Raw genomic sequence first — 23,321 nt, 5'->3', positions numbered from 1 at the left:
GGCCCTTGATACTGTCTTAAGTATCTTCTTTGGCCTGAAGCTGACATGGGAGCTTCTCTCTTTATTGATACCGGAGATGTGAGTTAGCATTTCCAGGGACAAGCAAGGCTCTCTGGCCCACTTGTCTGCATTCATCTTCTAGTCTACCTAGAAGGGTCGAGGTGTCTGAGTCAGCCAGCCAAAGGGCCCAGGTGGTCCTCCCACCCTAAACCCTATTACAACACAGAATTGAAGTACTGAAGAGGAAGAAGAGTGCCAGCACCATTCCAGTTTTTCTGTCAATTCTGACTTAAAAACAGGGAAACACTAGTCATAAGTTACTATGGATTATGTCTTCAGTGTTAAGAAATCATGCCATAACAGTTTCATAAGAAAATACTGTATGATATGAAGTAACTACCTTTATTTTCCCTTTAACCAGGTTGCCAAAAACTTTTCCATATTGTGGATCAAAGGAAACTATGATCATTTCTGATCTAGTTTACAGGATATTCATTGATGTTCAAAGATAATTACTGGTAAGGATTTCCTGGAGAAGTGTAGGAATCTTAGAAGTCAACTCTCACCCTACATACTACATTTTTAAATGTTGGAAATCAACTGGCTAATTCTAGATGATTTTGTATAGTTTCAAATTTGAAGCCCTAAGAATTTGAGGGCTTTGAAATCGCCTCCTTATCCAAGCAAAAGACTACTAACTTTCAAAACAGGTTGAAACATAAGACTTTTACTTTGGTAACATTTAATGGACAAAGTCTTTATGAGTAAGCAAATCTGCAAGCTGAAGTGTTTTTTTTCTGGCTTAGTTGTGGATCCACTATGATCTCTGTTTGATGAATACTCCCGTTACATTAATATGCTCACTGTATTAGAGCACCTAAGATGAAGAGTAGAAATGAAGACTTTATAACTTTCTCAGATAAAGAAGCACAGTTATTATAATCTTTGCCCTCTTCATAAATTAATCATAAATCCATAATAACCTAAGGTTATTTTTAACAGGTGCTAAAACCAAAATACAGTACTTCTCTCCTCTCTCTGCTCGTACTATTTAAAAGTCTTCTATGAATACAAAGCTATAACTGTCTTTCTTCCAGTTTGTCTGTCTCGCATAAGTATTGGTCAGTGTTGGGCAATTCATCCATAGCCGCCTGTCTCTGCTGAGTGGTCTTCACAAATCGGAGCAGATTGATGATGGCAGCAGGTGTCACTCCAGGTATACGACTAGCAGCCCCAATCTAAGAATTAAAACCATAAGAGATATATGTAAGTGCTGAATCACTAAATTCTACTCCTGAAACTACTACTACAATGTATGTTAACTAACTTAAATTTAAATAAAAACTTGGAAGAAAAAAAAAAATAAAACCATAAGATAAACCTAAGTGAGCTATGTCAAAATCAAATTTGTTTTGCTCCTAATAACAATCTGTATATTATAGTTTATAAAATATTTTAAAAACTATTATCTTAATGTATCTTCAAAATAACTATAAAGTAGGTAAAGGGAATGTGATTATTATTAATACCTTCATTTTACAAATTAGGGAAAATGAGGCTCAGAGAAGTTCAAGTGACTTGTCTAAGAGCACATGACTAATAGATGGTTAGACTACCTACATTTTATTTTCATTAAACTAATGTAACCTCCTCAGCCATGTGTTGGACAGCACCCTATAATCTCATTAATATTTCTGTGGTATATTTTTATAGTGAAATGTATGAATATTCACTCGAAGTGGTATAAAGACTAAATAATCTCATGTCAGTTCAGGTCAAGTTTGATACCAGGTTTGTCTATAACAAACACTTGTCAGAGCTTTTTGTATCCTAGAATTGTGGATAAGGGATGTGAACTCCAATGACCTGTTCTGTCCAATTGAACTTTCTGTGATAATGGAAATTTTCCATAACATTTGCACTGTAACAATGTACTGTCCAATACGGTAGCCACTAGCCATATGTGGCTACTGAGCACCTGAAACATGGTTAGTATGACTAAAGAGTTGAATTCTGAGTTTTATTTCATTTTAATTAATGTAAATGGTCACAATTAGCTAGTGGCTATCATATTGGGCAGTGCAGCCTATGACTACCCATAAAAACCCAAGATGAATAGGATATGCAGAGTTATAAAATTTAAGGCCTATTTGCTTGGTTTCCATGATGACTATTGCTAAGAATACCATGTTTATATTGACGGAATCACTCCTCCCTTTAAAAATATTTCTTTTGGGGCGCCTGGGTGGCGCAGTCGGTTAAGCGTCCGACTTCAGCCAGGTCACGATCTCGCGGTCCACGAGTTCGAGCCCCGCGTCAGGCTCTGGGCTGATGGCTCAGAGCCTGGAGCCTGTTTCCGATTCTGTGTCTCCCTCTCTCTCTGCCCCTCCCCCGTTCATGCTCTGTCTCTCTCTGTCCCAAAAATAAATAAACGTTGAAAAAAATAAATTTAAAAAAAAATATTTCTTTTTAAAATTGTTTTACAGGTCATATTTTTCTTAAATGCCTTTTACTTTATGAATCACCACTAAAAAGAGCCACCGCCTATTAAACTATGATACACCATCCATTTTTAAGATACAACTCAGTTTCAGAAATGTTAAATGTGCATCTCAGAATCAATAAATATAGCACTGTCAGTGTAGACCCTGACGCGGGGCTCAAACTCACCAACTGTGAGATCATGACCTGCGCCAAAATCAAGAGTCAGACACTTAACAGACTGAGCCACCCAGGCACCTCCTAAATATTTGTCATTAGAAGTCTAATACTGTATAGTATACAATAAAGTTTTTAATTTGTTCACAGATGTTTACACACACACACACACACACACACACACACACACGCACACACACACACACACACACTTAGGCTGAAGCGTGGGGTGAGGGACCTCTTTGGCTCCCCTCTAACCTCCTAGTAAGCCAACACTATGGATCTCCTAGGGAGGATTCTGAGCGGTGATTTGAAAACCACTCACATGTATTATATTTTAACCTAATGTGGTTTCTTTTATGTCATGAGTTATGGGTTAGCACATGTTTGGGACTAGAGAATAATTTTAATCAACCTAATTCTTCTAGTTATTTATTTAGACTGTTTTTTCATCTCTCAAAAACATACCAACATCTGTCATACAAAGAAATGTCCTAAGAGGTTAGATTTTTTAACGATGAAATAAAGTATTAATTATGTGTATTAATTATGTGATCACTGTAAATCCAGGTTTAAAAAAAATTAAAGCACTAGTTCTTTATCCTATCCACTGCCTGGTTTCTTACCGTCTCTGGGCGACTGAAATGTAGCTTCTCTCGAACTTCATAAGACAAAGACACATCTCTGAGAGTCAAATAATCTAAGTCTTTTGGCAGTTGGAGAGCTTCTTCTTGCTGAACTTCCTTTATTTGTTGTTGCTGATGGAACAGCACTGATTCATAAATGGCTGGTAAACAGAATTAATTATGTTATGATTTATGATACTCCTATTAACAACTTAGGTTATTAATGTTTATTTATTTTTGAGAGAGAGAGAGTGTGTATGAGTGGGGAAAGGGTGGAGAGAGAGGGAGACACAGAATCCAAAGCAGGCTCCAGGCTCTGAGCTGTCAGTAGAGCCCGACCTGGGGCTTGAACTCATGAACCGTGAGATCATGACCTGAGCTGAAGTCGGACGCTCAACTGACTGAGCCACCAAGGTGCCCCAACAACTGTGTTTTTATAGCTTTTTACAATTTACAAAAAAACTTCTGAATCTCTCATTCAACACTTTTTCCAACACCACAAGGTAAGTGGGGTAAGCGTACCCTTTTCCAGATGAGGAAATTGAGGATAAATCAGAGGGAGTATCTTGCATAGCAACTACAACATTCTGTCTGGTAGTTTATTACATGCCCTTTCATCTCAAAAATTTGGAAAATTAAGGGGCACCTACGTATCTCAGTCAGTAGAACATGTGACTCTTTTTTTTTTAGAGAGAGAGAGAGAGAGACTGGGAGAATCTTAAGCAGGCTCCACACCCAACACAGAGTCCAACACAGGGCTCAATCTCACAACCTTGAAATCATGACCTGAGCCAAAATCAAGAGTCAGATGCTTAACTGAGCCACCCAGGTGTCCTGAGCATGTGACTCTTGATCTCAGGGTTGTGAGTTCAAGCCCCATGTTGGGTATAGAGATTACTTAAACATTAAAAGCAAAATCTGGAAAATTAAAAATAGAAGATACTGCTTTTCCACTCAGTGCAAATTTTCCCTCTCAGTGCAAACCCTCAATGGACTATGGCTTTGAATTTTGAGCCCTAAAGACAACCTGTTTCCCTAAGAAAATGGTTTTCAGAATTATGTCCATATCAAGCTGTAATTTTTAAAAGTGGGGTTTTTTACATGTAAAACAATTTAAGGTTTTTATTAAGAAATGAAGTTGGATAATTTAGCAATTATTTTGTGAAGCATTCTGTTCTTAGAAAAATAAACTCAAAACCTGTTTCAAAATCTAAATTGAGGTGGTCATTCTATCCTGTAAGAAAGCCGGCTTTCCCTAAGATGTTTTTTTTTGTTTTTTTTTTTTTGTTTGTTTTGTTTTTTCAATGTTTATTTATTTTTGGGACAGAGAGAGACAGAGCATGAACGGGGGAGGGGCATAGAGAGAGAGGGAGACACAGAATCGGAAACAGGCTCCAGGCTCCGAGCCATCAGCTCAGAGCCTGACGCGGGGCTCGAACTCACGGACCGCGAGATCGTGACCTGGCTGAAGTCGGACGCTTAACCGACTGCGCCACCCAGGCGCCCCTAAGATGTTTTGATAATATCTGCTTCTATCACTTGATTAGCAGTCAGAAAAATCTCAGCTATGAGCCTGGCTGTATCAATGAACCTGACTATGGGTACATCATTATCCTTCTGGGCCTTAGCTTCTTTATCCACAAATTATAAGGGCTGACCCAGATGCTTTGCCACTCACCAACTGTGTGATCTTAGGCAGGTTACCACTTATTTGTAAAATTAAGACAATAATGCTAATACCTATCCTTCACAGGACAATTCTTTTTCTTTCTTTCTTTTTTTTTAATGTTTATTTTTGAGAGAGAGAGAGAGACAGAGAGCATGAGTGGGGGGAGGTGCAGAGAGAGAGGGAGACACAGAATCCGAAGCAGGCTCCAGGCTCTGAGCTGTCAGCACAGAGCCCGACATGGGCTTGCAACCACAAGCTATGAGATCATGGACCTGAGCCAAAGGTGGATGCTTAACCCACTGAGCCACCCAGGCGCCCCCACAGGACAATTCTAAATACCAAACAAAATACTGCATGTAAAGGGCTTAATACAACATCGTAATATGACAAATTAGCACAAAAAACTGTCATACAAATATACTACTCATAAATAGACCTTACAGAGGATCATGGGATATAAGTGAGGGAATGTATATGTTAAAGGTATATTTACTTAAACTTTCAAATCTATATATAATAAAACATGAGAAAGAATACAAAGAAGAGGGGCGCCTGGGTGGCGCAGTCGGTTAAGCATCCGACTTCAGCTCAGGTCACGATCTCGCGGTCCGTGAGTTCGAGCCCCGCGTCAGGCTCTGGGCTGATGGCTCGGAGCCTGGAGCCTGTTTCCGATTCTGTGTCTCCCTCTCTCTCTGCACCTCCCCCGTTCATGCTCTGTCTCTCTCTGTCCCAAAAATAAATAAAAACATTGAAAAAAAAATTAAAAAAAAAAAAAAAAAAAGAATACAAAGAAGAATCTGAAACTGATTTCTGCCATTACAAAACTTGCTATCTGGTACAGAGGGTCCATGTAGTGATTTGAGAACCACTGATATATCTTATATTTTAACCTAATGTTTCTATTGAGCCATGGATATAGAGTCTTTATATGTGCCAGAGTCTTTAAAAAACAAGGCAAAACAGTAGCTACTTCATGGCTGAAGTCAGGGTTTTCTATGAACAAGTTAACGATAATTATTCTGGATTATTCTAACTCAAACCTGATGATTTATGGAACAAAGTAAAGTTGCAAACCAAGTTTAAAATACAGAATTTAATCACCTGTCCCCAGGTGATAACATCCTGAATGTTCAATTAAGTAATTTTTACTTCATAGAGAAATCATGAAGTTGAAATAAAAGTACATTATTTTCACACATCAGTGTATATCAGTGTACTACTAGTGTCTTGTCATTTGCAGTTTTGGTGAGTTTCCCATTGTTGCCAGACTTTGGTTAACTTGCATGGTGGGATGGTAGGTAGCACTTGGGTCATCCTATATGCACAGCCAAAACATAGCAAAGTGGTAGATCTCTCTGGAACTAAAAGAAAATGCCATCGATACAAGGAATGCAGCATTCTTACCACCTTGGCTGGTCCCCAAAGAATTTAAAGTGCTTTCCTATTTGAACAGTACGTCATTATCCACCTTTTCCTACCCTTCTCCCTATCTCTTTCACTTCCCTGCCTTTTTCTCCACATAATTTTCCACCCCAGGAAAAAACATCTATCAAAACGCAGAAGCTGATGTTCTCACTATTTTTATGTTTGAAATTTTTCATAATGTAAAACTTAAAAAAATACAGTGCGGGGCGCCTGGGTGGCGCAGTCGGTTAAGCGTCTGACTTCAGCCAGGTCACGATCTCGCGGTCCGTGAGTTCGAGCCCCGCGTTGGGCTCTGGGCTGATGGCTCAGAGCCTGGAGCCTGTTTCCGATTCTGTGTCTCCCTCTCTCTCTGCCCCTCCCCCGTTCATGCTCTGTCTCTCTCTGTCCCAAAAATAAATAAACGTTGAAAAAAAATTAAAAAAAAAAAATACAGTGCAACTACCAAGTTACCTGTAGCTTTGATGGTCAGTATGAGAGCACGATATGTGTCATAATGTACAGGGGCAGGCTCTGATTTCTTTGCCTGATACAAAATAAGTATTTGTTAATGGTAGAGTATTCCAGTATATTATCAAAGCCAAAGACACTATTATTTTTCTCATTATTAGAATATCAGAGGGGAAAAATGTAAAAAGGAAGTGTAAGGGACACTTGAAATGTACTCACAAACTACCTAGGGATACTGTTAAAATGCAGATGTGCTGGGCGCCTCGGTGGCTCAGTCAGTTAAGCGTCTGACTCTTGGTTTCACCTCAGGTCATGATCTCATGGTCATGAGTTTGAGCCCAGAGAATCCCTGCTTAGGATTCTCTCTTTCCCTCTCTCTCTCTCCCTGCTCACTCTTTGTCTCTCTCTCAAAATAAATAAACTTAAAAAAAATGCAAATGTGTTTACTCAATTAGGTCCTAGGTAGAGTGTGAGATTCTGTATTCCTAACAAGCTCCCCTGTGTTACAATGCTGCTAGGCTGGGAACGCCACTTTGACTAGCAGAGAGCCTAAGACTATGCTGGTTCTATGGTAACAATGCCTCCTCTTAGAGCTTTTTCTTAATGGAGCTGATTTCCATAAATTGCACAAATGGAAAAGAGAACACATAGGCATGTTAAGTAAAAAATTATTTTCTACCTTCTATTTTCAGTCTTTCAGCTAGTTCTCTACATGTAATGTACTTCTTCAAGGGCGCTGGAACAGCTGTGGCTAATAACTTCATGTCAACTTCCTCATACTTCAGAACATCTAGAGCTCTGCAAATACACAAAAGTTTCATTAAGATAGGGGTCCCCCCCCCCAAAAAATAGGGGTCCATATCATGTAAGCCAGATTAAGAACAAGACGCCTTGGAAATAATGCCAAATCTCTGAATTAATACTATTTTCAAAAGATACTCTGGGGTGCCTGGGTGGCTTAGTGGGTAAGCGTTGACTTTGGCTCAGGTCATGATCTCACAGCTTGTGGGTTTGAGCCCCACATCAGGCTCTGTGCTGACAGCTCAGAGCCTGAAGCCCACTTGCAATTCTGTGTCTCCCTCTTTATCTGCCCCTCCCCTGCTCATGTTCTGTCTCTGTCTCTCAAAAATAAACATTAAAAAAAATTTAATAGTAAAAAAGAGATACTCCTAATTCTTTCCAAGTACAGTCACCAAATGCAGTGACATCTGCAACACAGTAGAACCTCAGTAAGACTAGTGTGCATTCTCCCGTTCTCTTCTTTATCATGAGAAATAAGTTGTTGGTAAAGATTGCAATCCTATCATCCATTTGTCCTCCCTTTCTTGTAAAGACAAAATATCCTCTGATAGCAAGGATTTGACTGAATTCTCTAAGAATTTGTGTCCTGTGAGTCATCATCTTGCATGCCCGAAATCAGCTGAAGACCTCTTTCTTGCTTTTGCAGAACTCTCCAAGTAAGAACAAAAGGCCCTGTGTGTATGTTTTAGTCTCTCCAAATAAACTGATGACAAAATGATGGTCAAGGGCTTTTCTAATAAATAAGGATTCCTAAGTATTCTTCCAGTTGGGTATATTCTAATTTTGTATAATCTCCATTTCAATTTCTACTGATTAGGAACTTTAGGCAGCTAATTCTCAGTTCTACTTTCACTATGAGCTCTGGATAGACTAAGTCCTCCTGGGCCAAAGCAAGGGGAGAGGAAAGCGATATATGCAGCTAACAGAGATGCCTACTAAAGTTCCCAGGCATCTTTCATAGCTCACCAAGAGAACATGCCTAAGGATAAATGCTGACAGGTACTTCAGGTGAGATTTGCAATAACTTCATTCATCGACACTTATTAAGATACAACTAGAGAGAGAAACTTCAGGTATGTTTCATCCCCAGAAGTTCTGGTGTTCCTTAGGCCAATTTAATCCCTTTTATACTGATCTCAGATTCCTTCTTGGTATCACCCACCCCCATCTCCTTGCCCTCCCTTAACGTGGTGTGAACTAGACCAATTGTTGCTCTGTTAATTATTACTAACTTCATTTACATGTGGCTTTTTGGTTATAATTCATTTAAATGGTTATTGCCAGGGCAACTAAAAGCAGTACATAATGAGTTCCATTGTTGCCAAGACCTTAGTTCTGCTTGGTTGAACTATGACACTGCCCTAGGCTCACCTCATTCCTGTGCTCCCAAGACTGCAAAATTTTCTGCAGTTTACTTCTCATTTTGTTTGGTTCTCACAAGATTCACCGATCTGTACAATTTCCCTACATTTACTGTCTTAATTCATTTTGCTTCTATTTACTAATTTTGATCTTCCCTCCAATAGATTGCGTCTTTGATAAATTCTGTCCATCTCAAACCAATTAAATTATCAAGTCAACAAAAAGTCAGATCTGTCCATCCAAGGGTCCCAAGTCTTCCAAGGCCTCCCAGCCAACCTTCTTTACTGTTTATTCTATTGCCACAGTCATGCATTATCACCCTTTGCAGATGGATGCTTGACTCATTTCTTCCTCAGATGGCCTGCTCTAGGAATGTCCAGAAATTCTGGGCAGCTCTGTTGTGCTCCCAGAGACAAATTAGGTCAATTAATTACAGAGGCCTCATCTCATAAGCTACCATGAAACCATAAAACCCTAAGCTCCCAAAGGAAAACGGCTGAATTGTCTTTTAAACTACAGAACATACTGGAACACACCTAATGACTAACCAAAAAAAGCATTATCTTGGAATCTAGCAGGATGGTGATCTCAAAGAATAGCCCTTGACTGTCCAACTTAATATTTTTTCAAAAAATAATTTATTTACAAGCCTTGGAGCTGTTCTCAGGTCCAACCTTTAAGACCTGTTTTGAATCAAACATAAGCCTCAAGAGTTCAGAGCTGTGACACAGAAAGGACAAGTTATCACACCTCAACAAAACGTAAGAGACACTCTGACACATCAGTGTATTTCCCTATAATCCTGGCAGGAAATGTGTGTGTAGTTATTTGTGTATCTCTTCAAAGTCTGGTTCAACTTGTGTTTAGCACAGAGCCTAGCATGTACACAGTAAATGCAATAAGTGTATTTTGACCAATTTTCTATCTCTCTAGCTTCATATATCTAGGCATTGATAAACTGAGTTCATTTAGGGAGGCTGAATGCTAGACTAAATATTTTGCTGAAATCAAATGGTGGAGGGGCAGGGGACGCCTGGGTAGCTCAGTTGGTTAAGGGTCCGACTTTGGCTCAGGTCATGATCTCACAGTTTGTGGTCCGAGCACCATGTCAGGCTCTGTGCTGACAGCTCAGATTCTGTGTCTCCCTCTGTCTCTGCCCCTCCTCCACTGACACTCTGTCTCTGTCTCTCAAAAATAAATAAGCATTAAAAAAAATTAAAACAAAAAGCAAATGTGGGGACTGAGACCCTAGTTTCTCCTGAAGGGAAAGATAACCTGAATTAAAAAGAAAAGCATTTGGCTAAATTATTGGTTTTTTAATCACCTTAATAAAATGGCTACTCTTGGGATTAGTTTGGTGAAGATGTAAAATTGATAGCCTTTTCATTCATATTTTTATTCATCGATTAGCATTTTAGACTGTGTTAGAAACACTCTGCTTGCAATGTTACCTCAATACACATTGGTCACGTTTAATGCAAATTCTAATTATATAAATTTGAAATAGTGCAACATTTGTCAAAAAAAAGCATGATGTTATATATTTGTTGCACAAAATCTAAAATAGTGTGAACCTTCCTAAATTTAAACAAACACCTGAAATACCAAGTGGATTATAAACGATGTTTATACAACTGCCATCTCCCAGTGCCACTTAGCTGGTAAATAAATCTATCCACCATCCTCATTTGTCAATCAGGCTGTCGTTCCTCTGACTAAGATTCCCTAGTTTGGGTGACTACTATGTAGGTTCTTTAATACTTATCATCACTATAATTAAAAATCTGCTTAATATCCTCTATTATCCACCAGTGCTCTGGGAAATTCCTGTGAAAATGAAAACCGGGGAACAGAAGTTATAAATGATAAGACACCATGATGAGATGAAAGCCAAACACGGACACGTTATGCCAGGCTGTTAATCAACGTGAGAGCACTAGAAGATTAGAGACAATAAAAAGCAGCATTAAAATAGGTATACCTTTAAGTTCACAAAATCCCTCACAAGGAAAACAAACTTAAAAAAAAACAAACAAAAGGAAAAGTATATTGGACTCATAGCTGCAAGATAATGCCACCATATTTGCTTCTGAGCTACAATGATTTTACATTTCTGCCTTCTGGGAACCTCCCCACCTGAATTAGCATACTTTTTTTTTTTTTTTTTAACTAAAAAAAGGTTTTTTTAATGTTTATTTTTGAAAGAGAGAGAGCGCGAGCGGAAGAAGGGCAGAGAGAGAGGGAGACACAGGATCTGAAACAGGCTCCAGGCTCTGAGCTGTCAGCATAGAGTCCAATGTGGGGCTCAAACCCACAGACTGTGAGATCATGACCTGAGCCGAAGTTGGACACCTAACCAACTCAGCCACCCAGGCGCCCTAGCATACATTTTTTTTAATGGAAAAATGAGTGGTGAAATATGCAGATTTTGAACTGGGTAAGGTCCTTAGGAATATATCTATGAAGCAAAAGCTCTGTATTAATGTCCTTTAGACTCAAGAGTCCATATAACCAAAATGATGAAAGGACAAAAAAAATCCCCCTAAAATGTAGCATGGGATTGTTCAAGTGAGTCTACAGAATTTAAAATACTCCACTTGGAATGCAAGCTGGTGCAGCCACCCGGAAAACAGTATGGAGGTTCCTCAAAAAACTAGAAATAGAACTACCCTACGACCCAGCAACTGCACTACTAGGCATTTATCCAAGGGATAAAGGTGTGCTGTTTCAAAGGGACACATGCACCCCCATGTTTCTAGCAGCACTATCAACAATAGCCAAAGTATGGAAAGAGCCCAAATGTCCATTTATAGATGAATGGATAAAGAAGATGTGGTATATATACAGTGGAATATTACTCGGCAATCAAAAAGAATGAAATCTTGCCATTTGCAACTACGTGGATGGAACTGGAGATAAGGTATTAGGCTAAGTGAAATTAGAGAAAGACAAAAATCGTATGACTTCACTCATATGAGGACTTTAAGAGACAAAACAGATGAACATAAGGGAAGGGAAACAAAAATAATATAAAAACAGGGAGGGGAAAAACCATAAGAGACTCATAAATACAGAGAAAAAACTGAGGGTTACTGGAGGGGTTGTGGGAGGAGGGATGGGCTAAATGGGTAAAGGGCACTAAGGAATCTACTCCTGAAATCATTGTTGCACTATATGCTAACTAATTTGGATGTAAATTTAAAAAAATAAAAAATAAAATTAAAAAAAAAATAATAAAATACTCTGCTTAATCAGAGGTTTCTAATTGTTCCATACTTATAGAAGAATGCAGATTAACTATATTTCTTGGTATGTACCCTCTAAATCTTAGGAAAGCCAGAACTCAATGGGAACCACAGAAATATTATATTAAAAATGAAAAAAATAATTTAGAAGCATACATATTTTTAATACTGAATAAAGAGATAAGTTACATCTAAATGATTCTGAGAAGAAGCCATGTTCATTAAAATGTTCATTTAAAATAGGGAATCCACAGGTAATGTTTCTCTGAAACAATCTCACTTTTCTGTAAAAAGTAAGAAAAGTCTATATTAAAAGTGCATACCTGAGAGGCAGACTTTTACCAATACTTATAGAAGCCTCTGGAATTAACTTTTTCCATTTAGAACTTGAAAACTCAATGGATTTTAGCACAGAAATGCCTTCTTCCAAAGAAGACTTCATCCAAGAAGCTCTTTCATATCGTTGTTGGGACACACAGCCAACTTCCTTATACCCTAAAAGAAGGGGAAAGAATATAATGAGAGAGGTTTTACAGAAGAGTAAATATGGTTGCAGGACTCAGTGAAGAGATACCTCGGAACGTGAGCCTGCTGTCGGCGTTATCAGGGCGCAGTGACAAACGGAACTCTGCTCGGCTCGTGAACATGCGGTATGGTTCGTTGGTACCCAGTGTGGTGAGGTCATCAATCAAGACTCCTATGTAGCCTTCTGTTCGGCTAACGACAAAAGGAGGCTTGCGTTTGACCCGAAGACTTGCATTGATTCCAGCTATCACACCCTACAAGAGGACTGAAATGTTTAAAAGGCCATTATGAACCGAACAACGAGCTACCCTATTCAGAACACTATCTGGAAAAAACAGCACGGGATAGTAAGAAAGCAAGCACTGCCCTGAAGCGATAGAATAGAGAAAGAAAATGTGATCCTTATTCAAAACCAGAATACAGGTAATGTACCACTTTAGAATGCTATATTTCATTGTTTTCAAAAATATTTAACATTCCTGATAAGCCTCAGGTGGGCTAATATATTGTTTTAAATCCACCCATAAAGCTCTTCTAGGCTTTTCCCACTTACAAGTAAAAATAACATAACTTCTCACTTAAAAGGAGTATGTTAATTTTCAATAATGTTATGTAAGAAGAACTAAATTTTGTTTATAAAAAAATTTCAGGGGCGGCTGCCTGGTTCAGTCAGTACAGCGTGCGACTCTTGATCTCAGGGATGTAAGTTCAAGCCCCAGGTTGTAGAGATTGGTCAAAAATAAAATCGTTAAAAACAAAGTCAGGAAAAATCTAATCAAATATGGTATCAGACCTAGGAGCTCAAAATGAGAATTAAAACCAAAAGTGTTTGGCACAGCATAAGGAATACAGTCAATGATATTGTAACAGCTATGTAATGGGACAGCTGGTAGCTACATTTGTGGTGAACACAGCATAACGTATATACCTATCAAATCATTCAGTTGTACATTTGAACTAATGTAACATTTGTGTCAACCGTACTCAAATAAAAAATTAAACAAAAACAAAAAACAAAACCCACAAGTGTTTTCAAAATAGTAGCCATCCCTGTATACCCTGAAACAGAAATAAGTCTTCAACTACAATGTATGAGTTGTATAAGATCTATATAGTTATCATAACAGACGTTTAAAGGAGAAACACCAGTTAAATAGTCCTTTTGTGTTTATAACAATATTTGAACAACGTCTTACTTGAGCTGCAGCTTCCTCATAACCAGTAGTGCCATTTATCTGGCCAGCAAAGAAGAGCCGTTGCACCAAATGAGTCTCAAGAGAAGGAGTGATCTGACGGGGGTCTAAATAATCATACTGAACACCATAACCTGACCAAAGAATCAATGATATAAAATAAGTAAAAACAGAGCTGGATTTGCCTCAAAGTAGAGATGCAAAGATGATCACTAAATGCTCTTGAAAAACAAAGAGTATATTTTAAATGCATAGGTGTTGGGCTTTGTCTTCTGAGGCTCTAAGCAACCATGACTATAGCTAAGACCTCTTCACTATCTACTAATGCGATGCTGAGTTGATACTGAAGGGCAGCTGTGATTCTCTTTACCTGGCTGAATCATTTTAGCTTTCTCCAAGCCTTTGATGCATGTGATCATTTTCTCCTGTAATTCAGCTGGTAGCGTCACAGATAACCCTTGAGGGTAGATGAGGTCAGAATCCATTCCTTCAGGTTCCAACCAAACCTGATGAAGACGGTTTGGAAAACGCAAAACCTTTGATTCAATGGATGGACAGTATCTAGAACAAGACAATGAAATTCAAAAATTTAATGAAGCAAACAAAAGAAGGTTGATGTCACTCCTTAAAGTAATGTTCTGTCCTTACCGGGGTCCTCTTGTAGTTTCCTTAATGTGACTATTAAGGTGAAGGTTCTCAAGGACAATCTCATCCACTTTAGGGTTGGTGTGAGTCAAGTAACATGGCAGCTGATCTTCTGGCTAAAATATAGGAAGTACTTAAAATACTGTTTTGCTTCTTTACGAGTTTATCTTTTCCTTAAATAAATTACACACATGATATGCACTTAATTTTACAAAGATTAAACCTATGCATAATGCTGAGCACTACTTAGGGAGTATTCTTGCCAAAAAAACCCCAAAAGGTGAACCTAAATTTAAACAAGCCTCCAAATCTACCAGTTTACAGGAAATATAGAAGACAGAAGAACCTATTTAAGGTACCAGAAGGATGAAATCAGAGAAATCCAGAATGTGGGAAATTCTAGAGAACAGATGGCTCAGTTTCTTCCCAATATAAATGTGAAGAAGAAAAAAAAAACTGGGGGAAACTGTTATAAGGCATATCATCCAACTCAGTGTATGGTCCTTATTTGGTCCTTGTTTAACAGGTATGATAATGGTATTGCGGTTGGTTTTTACAAAGTTCTCATCTGTTAAAAACATATACCAAAGTATTTATAAGTGATATCTGGTACCAAAGCTTTAAAACCTAGTAAGAAGAAAAGTGTTAAAGAAAGATGAAACAAGAATGCCAGAAAATGTTACTTGTTGAAGCTGACTGATGGACACAGAAATTATACTGTTTTTTTTTACTTTCTATAAACTTGAAAATCTATAATACACAGATTAAGTGTGTATATATATATACATATATATATATATATATATATGTATATATATATATTTATACTAAGAAAGTTGCATCACAATTTACATTTTACCAAAGCAAAAATGTAAGTGACCTGCTCAAGACAGTGGAATATTTGGAGCCACTTATTAATAAAACACTTACCAGAAACTAGGACCATCAATTATTAGTCCTCAATTCTAAATACACAATGTTTTTTTAATTCCAAAGATAGGCAAAAAGTATCCTGTACTCTTCAAAAATACCAGTATCATGAAAAACTGAGGAACTGTTCCAGATAAAGAGAAATGACAATTAAATGTAATACGTGATCCTGGATTGGAAAAAAAGGGTTGCTATAAAGAAGAATATTGGGATAATCAGCAAAATCTGACTATGAACTTTATATTAGATAACAGCAATGTATCAATGTTAAATTCCCCAAATTTCATTACTACAATGAGGTTATATAAGAGCATGTAATTGTGCTTAGTTGAAATACATACTAAAGTATTTAGAAGTAAAGAGTCATGATCTCTGCAACTCACCCTCAAATGTTTTGGGGAAAAAAAAGAATAAGAATAAATGTGTGTAAGGTACCTGGGTGGCTTAGTCAGTTAAGCATTTGACTCTTGGTTTTGGCTCAGGTCATGATCTCATGGTTTGTGAGTTCGAGGCCTGCATCGGGCTCTGCACAGAGAGCAGAGAGCTTACTTGGGATTTCTCTCTCTCTCTTCCTCTCTCTGCCCCTCCCTGCACGTGCGCACATGCACTCTCTCTCTCTCTCTCTCTCTCAAAATAAATAAAATTTTAAGAAAGAATAAATGTGTATATTACTGTTTTATAGATTAAATATATGTATCTATATATTTCTGTATATAGAAAGATAAATATGGTAAAATATTAACAATGGGTGAATTTCAGTGGTTTACAGGAGTTTGTTTTAATGGTCTTGCAATTTTTACATAGGTTTGAAAGTGTTTCAAAAAATTTTAAATAGGCAAAATTATTGAAGAGATGAAACTTAACAACTTACTGGGAAACACCCAGTTAGCCAAATTAGCTAATCCTTTTAAAGATCATTATTTTGCACCCTAAGTAATAGTGATATAAAGTGAATTGTGAAGATTAGAAAGAAGGAAGGGAAGAAGAGAGAAAGAAGGAGGGAGGGATGGAAGGAAGGAAGGGAGGGAGGGAGGAAGGGAGGGACAGAGGGAAGAGGGAAGAAAGAAAGGAAGGAAGGGAAGGGAAGTGAGGAAGGGAGGGAGGGAGGAGGGAAGGTGGAAGAAAGGGAAGAAGGAAGGAAGGGTTATATCCTGCTGTGAATGGCCACTGTCAGCTGTAAAGTTAGATTTTCTTAAATTATCTTACCTTAATCCACACTGTCTCACTGATAAAACTGAATGGTATGGATGGATTATCTGGTGTCTGCTTGTTTAGAATGCTGAAATTAATGGACTCTTTGGCAATTCGGGGTGGAGTCCCAGTCTTCAGTCTTCCCACCACAAACCCCAACTTCTCCAGTGTGTGAGCCAACCCTATGGAAGGCTGATCCCCTAAACGTCCTGCTGGATGCATTTCTAATCCAATTACAATCACGCCTCTCAAGAACGTCCCAGTAGTCAGAACCACACTCTCTGCATGTACTGTGCTTCCATCCGCTAAAGGTTAAGAAAGAGTAAAAAGTGTGCCCTGTTATCAAGGATCAAATTGAAACATGACTATTTTAAATTAGAATTTCAGGGAGGGGCTCCTGGGTGGCTCATAGGTTAAGTGTCAGACTCTTGATTTCCACTCAGGTCATGCATGATCTCATGGCATGGGATCTTGGGGATCGAGACCCTCAAGGGGCTCAATGCTGAGCCCAGAGTCCTCCCTCTCTGCTCCTCCCCCACACATGCACACACTCATGCACACACTCGTGTGAGCATGTGCATGCTGTCTCTCTCTCAAAATAAACAAACTTAAAAAAAAAGAACTACAGGGACTCCTGGGTGGATCAGTTGGTTGAGTGTCCAACTCTTGGTTTTGGCTCAGGTCACAATCTTGCAGTTTGTGGGTTTGAACCCCACATAGGGTTTCCAGCTGATGGTGTGGAGCCTGCTTGGGGCTCTTTCACCTCTCTCTGTCCCTCCCCCACTCATGGGACTAAAGTCCTAAGGAACATGGGATGATGTAACACAGCAGAGTAGTAAAAAGAAGGCTCAAAATGGCATTTGTGCAGAAGGCCCAGAGAGCAATTGCCCTGATTATAGCAGATGGGTTGTAGGGGGCTGGGGAAGTTGATGTCTCTGGGAGGGAAGAATCAAAGAAAAAACAGAATTGATAGATTACTTGACGATTGAGAAATGACAGTTTTTTCCTAATGAAAAAGCTGAACAAGTACACAATTAAAATAAGCAAACAAAAAATGAAGCAAATATTAATCCAAAGCAAAGCAAAGAGGTATATGAAAGGAAACAAACATAATACACTACTTAGCTCTACAATGAATATTTAAAAAATCATAACAATATAAACATAGTATCAACCAAAATTTATGGCATAACTAATTAGAAGGATTGAGGGAAGGAAAATAGGGGATTAAAGAGAACTGCTATAAAAAAGGTTAATAGATAACATCTAAAACTGATAATTTAGGGAGTACAAATATAAGAATACTATTTAGAAATATGTAAATACATAGAAACGAAACTGCAGTAGTTAATCTGTAAAGGGAGATAATTATAGAGATAATTGTTTTTCCATACAAACTTTTAAATTCAATTTGATTTTTGTAAAAATTATGTGCATGTATTATCTTAATGAAAAATTAATTTATAACTCCTGGGCACCTGGGAGGCTCAGCTAGTTAAGCGTCTGACTTTGGCTTAGGTCATGATCTTGTGGTCTGTGGGTTTGAGCCCCATATTGGGCTCTGTGCTGACAGCTCAGAGCCTGGAGCCTGCTTCAGATTCTATGTCTTCCTTCCTCTCTGCCCCTCCCCTGTTCACACTATCTCTCTCCCTCTCAAAAATAAATAAACATTAAAAAATATTTTAAAAAATTTGTAACTCCTTTAAATAAGAAACATAAGTATAGTAACATTGTAAAATACAAATTAAAAAGATTTAAAGCAAGAACTAGGAAAAATAGAGGCACTTGGTTGGCTCAGTTGATAAACGTGTGGCTCCTGATCCTGAGGTTGTGAGTTCGAGCCCCACGTTCGACCCCCATGTAGAGATTACTTAAAAATAAAATCTTTAGGGGCGCCTGGGTGGCGCAGTCGGTTAAGCGTCCGACTTCAGCCAGGTCACGATCTCGCGGTCCGTGAGTTCGAGCCCCGCGTCGGGCTCTGGGCTGATGGCTCGGAGCCTGGAGCCTGTTTCCGATTCTGTGTCTCCCTCTCTCTCTGCCCCTCCCCCGTTCATGCTCTGTCTCTCTCTGTCCCAAAAATAAATAAAAAATGTTGAAAAAAAAAAAAAAAAAAAAAAAAAAATAAAATAAAAATAAAATCTTTAAAAAGAAAAAAAAAAAAAGAACTAGGAAAAATAAAAATTACAACAGAAGGACCAGGAGAAAAACACATGTATGTAGGCTATAAAGTCTTACTAAGATGGTATAAATGAGCCCAGAATTTGACTAAGCTTCATGAAGGTCAAGATGAAAGGAGGAATATAATTTTTTATACAGTTTTCCTCTAGGAAAATATAATAATTTCCTAGAATAAGCAAAACATCTCCATGCTCTGCTCTAAAATTGTTTTTTCACATGGAGTTTGACACTGTTATTATCATCTATCACCAGTACAAACCTAAAACCACGCCACTGACACGGCATTTCCCAGTGTACTCAGGCTCTGGTTCTGTAAGAATAAGATCTTCTACAGCTCCCTCCTGAACAGTAAGCAGCGGTGTATTTAGGATTTCTTTCTGCCAAAAGAGAATGCAAGTTGAAGCATAACAGTTAAATAATCACTACAGTCTCCCCTGTTTTGATGCCCCACTCTCACCTGCATGTTCTGCTTATAGAGTTTCCTATCAATTTGAGCTCTCAAACCCCAAACAGCCGGTCCCTTACGCCGGTTTAATACTTTGTAATGTACACCAGACTGGTCACAGATTCGAGAACAAAGCCCATCCAAGGCATCAACTTCCCTCATTAAGTGCCCTTTGCCAATGCCACCAAAGGAAGGATTACAGGACATCTGACCTAAAGAGAACAGACCAAATAAATATATGAACATGTGCACATAGTGAGTTTAATAGAGAAATGTCTGTACAAGTGACTAGAATCATCTCATATGATAGATTAAAAAAAACCCAACAACCCTGAAACAAACACTAGAAAGGAACTTGGAAAATCCCAATGGGATGCAAGAGTTATTCAGGGCATCCTGGAAGACAAACCATTGACTATAGTTTCTTTTAAATCTTTTCCTTGACACATTTTTACTAGTTCATTAGGTTGCCTTTTCCTTTAAAATGTGGTTTTGAAATCCTCACTTCATGAAACCTTCCCAAACCCAGCATACTTTTAAAAAGTCCCTTGGCACTAATTCCCTGTTATAATGAATTATGTCTTCCATAAATGCCATCTGCTGTTTCCTTTTTGCTTATTTTGCAGAAATGATTAAATTATATGAGCTTCCTGAAAGTAGAAACCATACTTTAATCCTTCCCCTTAAATTCCCCTAGTCTGATTTGCAAGTCTAAACTCATAAGGTTTCCTCAAAGGTTTTTAGGGGAGGTGGAGGAGTAGGGAAGTGATCTCAACATCTGTAGGTCTATTGCAGCCACCACCAAGCCGTCTACAAGTTTTTATAGTCTCCATAAGCAAGCTGAATAGCGCTGTGATTAGGAGTTTGGGTCAGGAATGAGTGAAAGGGATCTGGCTCAGTTCCTAGATCTACCACTTATAAGCTCTGTCATTTTGGGGGTGCCTGAGTGGCTCAGTTGGTTAAGTGTCCAACTTTGGCCCAGGTCATGATCTTGCAGTCTGTGAGTTTGAGCCCGACATTGGGCTCTGTGCCAATTTTTGGATTCTGTCTCCCTCTGTCTCTGCCTCTCTCCCTCTCACAGTCTGTTATCTCTCTCTCTCAAAAATAAATAAATAAACACTATAAGCTCTGTCATTTTGGCAAGTTATCTAATTTTCTCTACTTCAGTTCCCTCCTGTAAAAAACAGAGATGATAGCTACAGTAGATTATTTCCCCCCCTTCGATTCACAATTTTATTTAGGTAAACACTCTGCTATGAGGCTTTGTGCTCAGGGAGTGTGACCTAAACTCAGTAGGAATAAATCTTTAATGATCTAAGTAATTCTGTTTCTACTTGCCAGTGTTTGGGTTAAGAGTGGGAAATAAGTCACGAGGGATGAACTATTGGGGATGAAGTCTCTAGAAACGGGATTTATTTTCCTCTTTAAAGAGATACAGGAGTATCGGAGGGTGCATGAGTGACTCAGCTGGTTGAGCGTCCCACTCTTGATTTTGGCTCAGGTCACGATCCCAGGGACGTGGGATCAAGCCCCGTGTTGGGCTCCACACTGAGTGTGGAGTCTGCTTGAGATTTTCTCTCTCTCTCTCTCTCTCTCTCTCCCCCTGTACCCCTCTCCCCAGCTCACACTCTCTCTCTACAATAAAAAAAGGGGTGCCTGGGTGGCTCAGTCGGTTAAGCGTCCAACTTTGGCTCAGGTCATAATCTCACCGTTAGTGACTTTGAGCCCTACATGGGGCTCATTGCTGTCAGCAAAAAAGCCCATTTCAGATCCTCTGTCTCCCTCTCTATCGCTCTCAAAAAAAACCACTTTAAAATAAATAAATGAGGGGTGCCTGGGTGGCTCAGTTGGTTAAGCGTCCAACAGCTCAGGTCATGATCTCACAGGTCATGAGGTCAAACCCGCATCGGGCTCTGTGCTGACAGCTCAGAGCCTGAAGCTTGCTTCAGATTCTGTGTCTTCCTCTCTCTCTGTTTCTCTCCCGCTCGAACTCTCTCACTTTCAAAAATAAAGATGAAAAAAAAAAAAAAAAAGAATAAACAGGCACACAAGAGCACAAGACTTTTCCATTGTGAAATGCAAAAATAGTTTTCCAAAAAGTATTATTTTCCAGGTTAGTAGAAAATAAAAGACTTTCTGCCTCTAACTTCATTATTGGCAGATATGACTAAATCACATCACGACAATTCTTGCACTCTGCATTCTTACATCAGTTGAACCTTCTAAGTCAAAGCTATCTTTCTGAGGCCAAGTAGAAATATTTAAGATGCTCCACTATATTAAATTACCTTAAAAATGAGATTTTGATTTAAAGACAGATTTGCGACCCACTAAGCTCATCTATAAGAATTATTATCTCTGTAATGTATTTATTTAAAAAGAAAACGGATTGTATTGTATTGGTAAAATAATATGAATATATGTTTGGATAAGAATCCCTTTATGCTTCACAGAACTACATTACTCATATTTCATGGTCATTTTAGTTCAATAATACTTTTCATTAGAGTTTTGAATTATTATTGAAAGGCAGTATCCAGTCTTTATTTTTTTTTAATGTAAACAACACTGAAATATATCATAAGCAAAGTATAATCTTTTGGGTAATCTTATCAACCCTCTCTAAAAGAATCACTGTTAACAGTGTATGTTTCTCCCCACTTACCAGCTGAATGGTAATTTTTAAAAAGTACTTCAGTATACAAATATGTGATTTATTCACAATTTTTGCAAAACACAGTTAATATTTCAAGTACTGTTCACTCTTTTTAAAAAAAAAATTTTTTTTTTTTTAACATTTATTTATTTTTGAGACAGAGAGAGACAGAGCATGAACGGGGGAGGGTCAGAGAGAGAGGGAGACACAGAATCTGAAACAGGCTCCAGGCTCTGAGCTGTCAGCACAGAGCCCGACGCGGGGCTCGAACTCACGGACCGCAAGATCATGACCTGAGCTGAAGTCAGCTGCTTAACCAACTGAGCCACCCAGGCGCCCCTCAAGTACTGTTCACTCTTAAGCAAAATGCAGGAGATAAAAATAGGCATGCATAATTTACAGAATGATGTTTTAGCTAGCATCTATTATGGTGCTAGAGAGAGGTCTTGCTTTAAATTATAGCTGTCCACCCATTGCCTGTTAAATGTGAAAAAAGCACTGCCAGTTCCTGAGCACAAAATTAGAGGACCAACGCCTAGCAGAGATATAGAATGCAATAAAAAGTATCATCCTTCTTCAAAAGGGCTTCACAATATCTCGGGAAAAACACAACTGTCGTTTAATAAGTAATTCCTAATAAATGTTAATTCACTCTTTTCCCAAAGCCACAAGCTAGCAAAAGGTAAATGGCAAAAAGGAAATAGGAAGCTATCAGCTTGTATTCTTAAATTTCCCCCCCTTTCCCAAGGCACGGACCCCAACTCCACCTCCACCAACTAACTACTTCTGTGAGCAGCAGCGCAATCCGTGGTCCAAAGAACAGCCCAGTCCAGGGTTCTGGGAAACTCAAATCAGGATAAAACCACAGATACTAGGATTCTCGCTAGCTCTGGGAGAGGGAAGAGTCTGCCCATCCGGGAAAGGGTGAAGGGGCATATTGGAAGCTTGCGTCCTGGGCCAACCTCCACTCTACCCGCGCTCCTCACCGATCGTGTCCACGCGGTGGGTGAGTAGCAGGGTCCGGGAGCCGCAACGAGCAGCAGCGGCGGCTGCCTCGGTCCCGGCATGTCCTCCGCCGATGACTATCACGTCAAACTTCGTAGCCAAGGGCGCCGCGCTGTCACCGCTGAACCGGGCCAACGTAAGACGCTTTTTGGTGAGGGAAGCCGCGACCCCGAGACCGCAATTTCGGAGAGAAAACATGGCTGGAGAAAGGCCGAGTGTGACTCTAAACCTGACACGAGCTAGGCGCAAAAATTTAGGGTACGAGAGAAAGTCTGCAGGACGCAGCCATCTTTGTTCTGATGTCAGAGCGTCGCAGTCCA

General features: G+C 39.0%; 1 protein-coding gene across 3 annotated transcripts; it reads right to left on the bottom strand.

The window, feature by feature from the left end:
- Positions 1 to 379: 379 nt before the first annotated feature.
- MTO1 (mitochondrial tRNA translation optimization 1) lies at positions 380 to 23,321 on the bottom strand. Of its 3 annotated transcripts, none has more exons than XM_047860051.1 (12): positions 22,983 to 23,320; positions 19,353 to 19,552; positions 19,155 to 19,272; positions 16,733 to 17,022; positions 14,600 to 14,712; positions 14,322 to 14,512; positions 13,955 to 14,085; positions 12,808 to 13,012; positions 12,557 to 12,728; positions 7,505 to 7,623; positions 3,285 to 3,445; positions 380 to 1,238 (listed from the first exon to the last, which is right to left on the bottom strand). In XM_047860051.1, the coding sequence occupies exons 1-12, from the start codon at positions 23,197 to 23,199 to the stop codon at positions 1,077 to 1,079; spliced, it is 2,079 nt and encodes a 692-aa protein (XP_047716007.1). In that variant the 5' UTR covers positions 23,200 to 23,320; the 3' UTR covers positions 380 to 1,076. The 3 variants fall into 3 exon arrangements, with proteins under 3 accessions (XP_047716007.1, XP_047716009.1, XP_047716008.1); XM_047860052.1 differs by lacking the exon at positions 380 to 1,238 and adding an exon at positions 6,829 to 6,901 and having other exon boundaries at positions 3,323 to 3,445; positions 22,983 to 23,321; XM_047860053.1 differs by lacking the exons at positions 380 to 1,238; positions 7,505 to 7,623 and having other exon boundaries at positions 3,304 to 3,445; positions 22,983 to 23,321.

Source organism: Prionailurus viverrinus, chromosome B2, assembly GCF_022837055.1.
Source record: "Prionailurus viverrinus isolate Anna chromosome B2, UM_Priviv_1.0, whole genome shotgun sequence".
Lineage (NCBI taxonomy): Eukaryota > Metazoa > Chordata > Mammalia > Carnivora > Felidae > Prionailurus > Prionailurus viverrinus.
The sequence above is the reverse complement of the archived record's forward strand: the minus strand, read 5'-3'. Positions and strand labels throughout refer to the sequence as shown.

Coding starts and splice junctions, on each gene's coding strand:
- MTO1 (XM_047860051.1), bottom strand. CDS start 23,199: ATGTTTTCTCTCCGAAATTGCGGTCTCGGGGTCGCGGCTTCCCTCACC. Junction 14,713..16,732: donor GTGAGACAGTGTGGATTAAG/GTAAGATAATTT, acceptor CCTATATTTTAG/CCAGAAGATCAGCTGCCATG. Junction 13,013..13,954: donor ATGAGGAAGCTGCAGCTCAA/GTAAGACGTTGT, acceptor GTCCTCTTGTAG/GGTGTGATAGCTGGAATCAA.